Raw genomic sequence first — 9456 nt, 5'->3', positions numbered from 1 at the left:
GTTGCTAGCGACACCATGCCCTCTGACACTTTCTGCTCTGCCTCCTCTCTTTTAACACTTTTAATGGTTACAGGCAGGCCAAGAAGTCATTAACACTTTTAATGGTTACAGACTGATTAATCCTTTTACTTGCGGCTTGCATGGAAAAGAAAATGCAGAAAGCTGGAGCTGCCTTTGTGTCCACGTGTATTCTGTAGTACCCGTATGGATACCTGTCGGTCTTATGCTGCATCCGTGAAAACGTGGATTGAATAGAAAGCAGACGTGTCTTGTTTCCCCTCTCTAAATTGTCCACACACACACTCTAACATATCATATCAATCCCAGAGAATCAATGGCGGCGTCCTTATCTTTTTAGCTTTGAGGAAGTTTAAAAGATCCATAAACTATCGATTCAGGTTCAACAGCTTTCCAGGGATACCCTCTGTTTACAGTTTCAACTTTCAATTTCTGATCACTGGCCATCGCAAGAAAGTAATTAAAGAAAGATGGATGTAATGAATTTCCTTTTGAATCTGGTGGTCCCTCCTGCCGGGCTGCTCATGTTAGCATTTGCGTGGCCATCTCTAGCATTTTTTCGTGCCTGCGAATGGGCTTTACGTATCATTTATGGCGAGGATATGGAGGGAAAGGTTGTTATAATAACTGGAGCTTCATCTGGTATTGGCGAGGTAATAATCATGACTCGCTTCTTTTCTGGTCTGTCATCTCAAAATAATCACAGCACCAGCGTCGTTATTAAGTAAAATAAGTGGTTTTTAATATTAAGTAAAATAAGAGGTTTTTTTTAAGAGAAGGAGGTAGAAGTTCTTTGATATTGTTGTTAATCACGGTTCAATTTAATTCTGTCCAATTCTATGTCTTTTCTTTTCCTTTCCTTGGAACTTCATACCATAATCAGGTCTGGTATCCTTGGAACTTCAGGTCTGGTATCCATAATCAGGTCTGGTATCCTTGGAACTTCAGACTATAATCAGGTGTTACCAGGTTTACCATCCATGAAATATGGGTAGTCGTATTGATATTGTTGCAGGTTTACCATCCATGAAATATGGGTAGTCGTATTGATATTGTTGCAGGTTCGACATTTGATGGGTTCCAAGGAACACAAACTATAATACCAGGTTTACCATCCATGAAATATGGGTAGTCGTTTTGATATTGTTGAAGGTTCCACAATTGAAGGGTAACAAGGAACACAAACTATAATTCGGTTTGATTCAGTTTACCATCTCCTAAATATAGGAAGTACAGGTTCCATCCATTTGACTCTTCAATTCGATTCTCTTGGGACCTCCCACCTTTGTTTGTCATCTATGAAATGTGGGAAGTAGTAGTTTTGATATTCATAGGGATAGGGTTAGGGTTAGGCATTAGATTCTCTTGGGACCTCTCACCTTTGTTTGTCATCTATGAAATGTGGGAAGTAGTAGTTTTGATATTCATAGGGATAGGGTTAGACATTAGATGGCTTCACATTCGATTAGATATTTAATCCATTAGATATTTAATTGGTCACGGTTGCTAGTTGGACTGTTAATATCAGACTGTTAAGTCGTTTTGTTTTGATATTGTTGTTAGTTGTCCCTAAGAGTTCAACATAACATAATAGGGAAGATGGCTTCGACATTCGATTAGACATTTAATTGGTCAGATTGCTAGTTGTCGCTAACAGTTCTACAACATAGGGATAGGGTTAGACATTAGATGTGACATTCGATTAGACATTTAATTGGTCAGGGTTGCTAGTTGTCGCTAACAATTCGACATCATCGGGATAGGGTTAGACATTAGATGGCTTGGACATTCGTTTAGACATTTAATTGGTTAGGGTTCGACATTCTATGGGTTCGATTAGATAAATAGAGATTTGATTGGCTCATGGGTTCGATTAGATAATTAGACATATGATTGGTTCATGGGACTGCAAGGACCATAAATCATAAACATATATAATATGTTTGAGTCCATAATTAGGTCATATTTTGGTTTACCATCCATGAAATACATATATAATATGTTTGATTGGTCAGGTTTCGACATTTTATGGGCTCGATTAGATAATTAGAGATTTGATTGGTTATGGGTTCGATTTAGGGATTTGATTGGTTCATGGACCGCGAGGACCATAAATCATAAATATATATAATATGTTTGAGTCCATAGTTAGGTTATGTTTTGGTTTACCATCCATGAAATGCATATATATAATAGGTTTGAGTCTACCCAATGGTAATATTGGGTTTATCATCCATGAAATGTGGGGAGCGTTTTTGGGTCTATAATATGTTTGTATTACCATGAAATACACATATATAGTAGGTTTGATATTACTATCTACGTAATATGTGGATGGATAATATTTGGTTTACCATCTAGGTAATATTTGGTTTACCATCTAGGTAGGTAAACTTTGGTTTACCATCTATGAAATGTGGGCAGTGGGGATGGTTTTTGAGTCTATAATTAGGTAAGATTAAGATTAGGTCTTACCAAATCATTAGATAAGATTAGGTCTTAGCTGACTGGGGAGTATAAGAGTTTATACTGATTTGGAGAGTCATCCCGGTAATATTTGGTTTACCATCCATGAAATGTGGGGATGAAATACACATATACGTTTGAGTTACTATCTACGTAATATGTGGATGGATAATATTTGGTTTACCATCTAGGTAATATTTGGTTTACCATCTATGAAATGTGGGTAGTGGGGATTGTCTTTGAGTCTATAATTAGGTAAGATTAAGATTAGGTTTTACGAAATCATTAGATAAGATTAGGTCTTAGCTAAGATTAGGTCTTAGTTGACTGGGGAGTTTATACTGATTTGGAGAGTCATCCTGGTAATATTTGGTTTACCATCCATGAAATGTGGGGATTGTCTTTGACTTTGAGTCTATAATTAGGTAAGATTATGATTAGGTCTTACCAAACGATAAGATTAGGTCTTAGCTGATTTGGGGAGTCTGGGGAACTATACTGATTTGGGGAGTCTGGCCAGTCTATACTTACCTAAAATTAGGTTTTACCAAATCATTAAATAAGATTAAGTCTTAGCTGATTTGGGGAGTCTATACTTAGATAAGATTAGGTTTTACCTGATTTGGGGAGTGTCGAGTGTCTTTGAGTCTATAATTAGGTAAGATTAGGTCTTACCTGATGGGGGAAATCTGGTAAGATAATCAGGGGAGTGTCGAGTGTCTTTGAGTCTATAATTAGGTAAGATTAGGTCTTACGTGATTTACCACCATCTAGGAAATGTATGAATACCACCATCCATGAAATGAAATTATGAAATGTGGGGAAATGAAATGTATGAATACCACCATCTGAAATGTGGGAAGATGAAATTTATGAAATGTGGGGAGTATGTGATATTGTTGTTAATTGTTCGTAACTGTTTGACAGATACGAACATTCATATTTGACATTTGATTGGCTCATGAGACAGCAAATCATAATCATTTGCCATTCACCAAATATGAAAAATTCCAAGTACGAAGAAGTATAAATTGCACCCAATTTACCATCCACTAAATACAAGGAATTACTCCTATTTCCCAGGTTTCATTTCTAGTTATTTTTTTATTAAAATCTAATTATTTTGATGGCAGCAAATAGCGTATCAGTATGCGAAAAGGAGAGCTAATCTAGTATTAGTAGCCCGCCGAGAGCACAGGCTGAGATCTATTAGGGAAAAAGCACGTACCATGGGTGCAAAAAATGTTTTGGTAATTGCAGCAGATGTTGTGAAGGAAGAAGACTGCAAGAGGTTCATCGATGAAACTATCAACCAATATGGCCATTGTAGGTTTCTCTGCTTTCAATTTTGACAATGAAAAACCCTTCTTGCTTCTAAATTTAGTGAATAGTAACAAATTGCTCATTGTCTCCCTTTTTCTAAATTTAGTGAATAGTAACCAATTGCTAATTATGTTTGCAGTGGATCATTTGGTCAACAACGCTGGGTTGGGACATAGTTTTTTATTTGAGGAAGCAGGCGATACTTCGGGCTTCGCACATATGATGGTATGGGTATCAAACCATAAAACTCATACTAGAAATTAATATTAAGGATTGAGAATTATTTATTTTAAATTTCTCATACCAGAAATTAATAAAGGATTGAAATTTATTTATTTTAAATTTAATTAAATCTCCGTTAATTTTACTACTCATTAGCAAAAATTTATTTATTTTAAATTTATTTAAATCTACGTTAATTTTACTACTCTTTAATGTCAATTGAGCAATACATTTTTTTTTTAAATTACATCATGATCATAATATAATCAGTAGTATTTAAATTATATTATAAAAATTTTGGCCAACTAGTAAAAATGGAAAAATATATATATATATATATATATATATATATATATATATATAATTATGATGATAATATAATCGATAATATTTAAATTATTGGCCAGCTAGTAAAACTGGAAATTTCTAAATATTATTTTAGCAGGGATATAATTTATTTTCCACTGTCAATAAATTGAATATTTCTGGAATATTACATTAAATTGAATATTCCTGGAATAATTTTTAGATAACACACATGTGACCCTTCAACCATCTTCAGGGTTTGAAGATGAGACCCTTCACCCATCTTCAAAATCTTGAAAATAACGATAAGTGAAAGATTAACCCAAAACATTGAACAAACATTTGATCCCAAAATACATACATAGCCTTCATCAACAACACAATATTATTTCTATAACTATAAAAAATTATAGCACAATATTAGTCCTATTTATCCCTAAAATGGGGCGACACTAAGTTTTCAGATTATAACGTGCATGATGAATCCTATCAAATACTCTCTAATTGAAATTTGCAGGATATAAATTTCTGGGGTAGTGTTTATCCAACATTCTTTGCTCTGCCTCATCTGCGCCGAAGAAATGGGAGGATTATTGTAAATGCTTCTGTCGAAGGCTGGCTGCCAATGCCGAGAATGAGTTTATACAACGTAAGTTGAACAAATAATTAATGCATACATCTCTCTGTTTACATATATAATTTCTCTACACAAGATGTCATTCATAAATGGGTGATCAGGCGGCCAAAGCGGCTGTGGTCAGTTTCTACGAGACGCTGAGGATTGAGATCGGTGGCGCAATTGGCGTAACGATAGCGACACCTGGATGGATCGAAAGCGACATGACAAGGGGAAGATTCATGACGGAGGAAGGCGAAGTCCTTTTCAAGGAGGAACCGCGAGAGGTCTGTGTATGTTTCTGTGTCTCTATCTGTCTCTGTGCTTTTGTCATTATACATAAAACCTTAAAAGTGGCGTGGTGGGGTCGGTTTCGGGTTTGAATCTCGTACTGTTACGCTATTTATCTATTTTTCAAAAAGATAAATGTTGTTTCTGGAATAACAAAAGTAGATGTTGTTACAATGAACCATTCAAAAAACCTAAACCCTAATGTGTTTTGCTGCAGATGTACATAGGCCCTTATCCTGTGGCATACACCGAAGAATGCGCAAGAACGATCGTGTCGGGTGCATGCAAGGGGCAGCGGTATGTAAGGTTCCCCATGTGGTACAACGTATTTTTCTTGTATAGGGTTTTTGTTCCAGATCTTCTTGATTGGACGTATCGCCTCCTATTTCTGAATCATTTCATCACCACCGCCAGCAAAGATCACACCCTTCACGACTTCAAAGGTGCCCGAAAAAAGCTCCTCATAACTCCCACGTCTCTTCAGCTTCTGCACCATCAGCAACACCAATCGCCCAAATCTTCTGAATAGCAATTTTTTTTTATTGTAATGCAAATAGGGTTTAGACTCTTTCAATTTTCTAAGTTTATGCTGTATTGCATCTCTTGTATTCCAACTACTACAATATATTTTCATTTAATATTTGCCAACACTTGTTCACAGTGAAAACATGTGTACAGCATTTTTACATTCTATTTCCCAGAAAATGAAGTCACAGTGTGCGGTATTCCTAAATGCACGCTATTTCTGATCCAAATACAAAATGGATTATGACTATACAGGGACTGTACCATTGACTTTTATGACACTTATTTAGTTCATCTTTGGTGAGCACCATGCTGGATGAGCACCATTAATTCAAGAAAGAATCATGGGTGAAAGAACCATCATTGAATTCAAAGCAAGAATCATTTCTTACCAGTCAAAGAACCATCATTCAATTCAAAGCAAGAATCATTTGTTACCCACTGGTAGTGATATCATTATAATATCATTCTAAATCATTGAATTTGAGACAGAGGCATTGGTAAAAGAACCATTGAATTTCGTATAATCATTAACTCATTGTCACACTTTTCAATTTGAGATATCATTGTAATATCACTATAGTTGATATTATAGTCTTGATGCTTTAGAAAAAGTCATGATAATTTTTCAATTTGAGATATCATTATAATATCAATATATTGACATTATAGTCTTGATGGTTTAGAAGAAGTCACGATAATTTAGAAACAATTATGTTGGTTTGATGATTAACAAAGTTTCTTTTTATTTTCTTTCTTATATATATCCGATAAAGATATATATTCTTTCTGTTAATCGAGGATGTCTTGATTTTTTTTAATTCAAGAAAGAATCATGGGTAAAAGAACCATCATTGAATTCAAAGCAAGATTCATTGTTACCCATTGGTAGTGATATCATTATAATATTATTCTAAATCATTGAATTTAAGGCAGAGGCATTGAATCTTTGTTACTCATAGGTACACCTGCATTGGTAAAAGAATCTTTGTTACTCATTCGTATACCTATCATCATTGATTTAAGGCAGAGGCACTGGTAAAAGAATCTTTGTTACTCATTGGTATACCTTTCAATTTGAGATATCATCTCATTATAATATCATTGAATTTAAGTCAGAGGCATTGGAAAAATAATCTTTGAATTTAAGGCAGAGGCATTGATAGAATCATCTTTGTTACTCATTGGTACACTTTTCAATTTGAGATATCATAATATCATTGAATTTAAGGCAGAGGCATTGGGAAAAGAATCATATCATTATAATATCATTGAATTTAAGGCAGAGGCATTGGGAAAAGAATCTTCGTTACTCATTGGTACACCTTTGAATTTGAGAAATCATTATAATATCACCATAGTTGATATTATAGTTGGGATGGTTTAGAAACAGTTGATGATGTTATAGTTTGGATGGTTTAGAAAAGGTTAGAGTGGGCTTGATGTTTGTATGTTTTTTATTTTTAATTAATATTTGAATTTTTTTATAAATTTTTTTTTGTAAAATTAAATCTTAAATTTGAAATAGAATTTTTTTGAGGTTTAGAAACAGTTGATGATGTTATAGTTTGGATGCTTTAGAAAAGGTTAGAGTGGGCTTGATGTTTGTATGTTTTTTATTTTTAATTAATATTTAAATTTTTTTATAAAAATTTTTTGTAAAATTAAATCTTAAATTCGAAATAGAATTTTTTTGAAAATTAATTTTTAAATTTTTTAAATTTGAATTTTTATTTCTTGATCACGAATCAAATAAAATTGTTTGAATTAGAATTTTTTTAAAAATTGAAATGATTTGAATTAAAAATTCTTTAAAAAAGACTCTAATTTGAAAAAAAAAACACTCTAAATTAATTATTAATTTTTTTAATATATCTATAACTAATTTTTTCCTTATTCATTATCATATTTATTTTTATTTTTATTAATGTTGTATTTCTTCTATAACAAAGTGCTTGTGCTTTTTTTTCTAATATGTAATACCAAGTGTTTTAATAAATTAATTAAAAATTTAAATATAAAATTAAATAAACATTTTAATTAATATAAAATTAAATAAACAATATATATTTATTATTTATTTAATAAAAATAAATATTTATTATTTATTTTTATTAATGTTGTATTTCTTCTAATAACAAAGTGCTTTTTTTGTGCTTTTTTTTCTAATATGTAATACCAAGTGTCTTTATAATTTAATTAAAAAACTAAATATAAAATTAAATATATGGATTTTTTTCATAATTAATATTTCATTACAATTCATTATCATACTTGGTTTTAACAATAAATATTTAGGCATCATACTTGGTTTTAACAATAAATATTTATTAGCCTATAATCATTCCATGTTTGTTGTTTGTTTTCTTTTCACCTTTTTCGATTATTACAACTTGATTGGGCCTAATGGTTAAGAACATGTCTTTCCTCCTAAAAGATCACAGTTTCAAAACTAAAGAGGTAAAATATGTATGGCCAAAGAGTTAAAATATGTATACTTTTGTAGACTTTAGCATGTTTTGTTTTATTATTGTTATTTTTTTATTATATTAAAAAAAATATTTTATTATTATTATTATCTTATTATATTATATAAAATGAATTTTTTTTATGAGAATAGGGTGAAGTTGATATTGTGCTAAAACAAATTAGATATATCTAATTTGTATTTCTTTTAATTTTGAAATTATTGTGATATATATATATATATATATATAGATATATATATATATATATATATATATATATATATATATATATATATATATATATATAGATATATAGATATAGATATATATAATGTAAGTATGTCAACATTTTTGTAGAATAGTTATGTAATATAATGTGTTATATAATGTGAAGTTATGATGACTAGTTCAAAATACTTCAAATAAAATTAAAATTAAAATTAAAAGATAATTATTAGTTCATTTTCACCAAACTTATATTAGCTCTATTTTTTTATTTTGAATTTTATATCACTCTTAAATTTATATGAAGGTTTAGAAGAATCCATGTTATTGATCTATGATATTTGAGTTTCAAGTTTATGAGAACTCATGGTATTGAGGTAAAAGGTCAAAGTTTATGAGAATCTATGGAATCGATCCATAGTAATTATGTGAAATATAGGCTGTTTAAAGGGAGAAGAGCTTGCATAGCTTTGTCCTTCCTATTCCAACAATTTAAATCATTTTATATTTTTTTTGAATTTATAAATTTTTAAACATGCATTTGACCAAAAATCTGAACTTAGGTTAGTTTCATCTTCTGTTTTAAATTTTTTTCAATAGTTTTATTTTCCAAAGTAAAATTTGAATAAAATTACAATTTGATTGTTATTTTTTTCTCTTATTAAGAGAAAAATAATTAATATATATATATATATATATAGATATATATATATCCTTTGATTTTTCGTATCGGCTTCCACACCCTAATTTCTTTTCTTAAATATTTCAATAACTTTAGTTGGACTTGCATTTAGAATTTCTTGGACTTGCATTTAGAATTTCTTTGTACAAGACTTGCATTTAGAATTTCTTTGTACAAGTTAAATTGAAAGAATTTCATATATTTACTCTTGCTTAACCAATTGTAAATATCATGAGTGAGTTGCAAGAGCAAGGTCGTCCCTTTTGAAGATGTGCAGGAAGTACACAAGATTCTAAAGCACATGATACTTTAAA

The 9456-nt window shown here is 31.0% G+C and overlaps 1 protein-coding gene across 2 annotated transcripts; it reads left to right on the top strand.

The window, feature by feature from the left end:
• The first annotated feature begins 345 nt into the window (after window positions 1-345).
• On the top strand, window positions 346-5890 carry LOC149205391 (11-beta-hydroxysteroid dehydrogenase). 2 transcript variants are annotated; one of them, XM_089395032.1, is made up of 6 exons: window positions 346-671; window positions 3618-3810; window positions 3947-4032; window positions 4853-4984; window positions 5074-5238; window positions 5460-5890. In XM_089395032.1, the coding sequence occupies exons 1-6, from the start codon at window positions 489-491 to the stop codon at window positions 5769-5771; spliced, it is 1071 nt and encodes a 356-aa protein (XP_089251158.1). In that variant the 5' UTR covers window positions 346-488; the 3' UTR covers window positions 5772-5890. The 2 variants fall into 2 exon arrangements, with proteins under 2 accessions (XP_089251158.1, XP_089251157.1); XM_089395031.1 differs by having other exon boundaries at window positions 5074-5244.
• Window positions 5891-9456: the final 3566 nt, after the last annotated feature.

The sequence above is a fragment of the Pinus tabuliformis genome, chromosome 1_2 (assembly GCF_031772625.1).
Source record: "Pinus tabuliformis cultivar Carrire ecotype Pingquan chromosome 1_2, CPIR1, whole genome shotgun sequence".
NCBI lineage: Eukaryota > Viridiplantae > Streptophyta > Pinopsida > Pinales > Pinaceae > Pinus > Pinus tabuliformis.
This window is presented reverse-complemented; position numbering and strand designations above follow the sequence as displayed.

Bases quoted from the DNA above. Each gene is read 5' to 3' on its own strand.
- LOC149205391 (XM_089395031.1), top strand. From the start codon at position 489: ATGGATGTAATGAATTTCCTTTTGAATCTGGTGGTCCCTCCTGCCGGG. The intron at 3,811-3,946 runs GTAGGTTTCTCT...TTATGTTTGCAG, and splicing joins TATCAACCAATATGGCCATT to TGGATCATTTGGTCAACAAC. The intron at 4,033-4,852 runs GTATGGGTATCA...TGAAATTTGCAG, and splicing joins CGGGCTTCGCACATATGATG to GATATAAATTTCTGGGGTAG.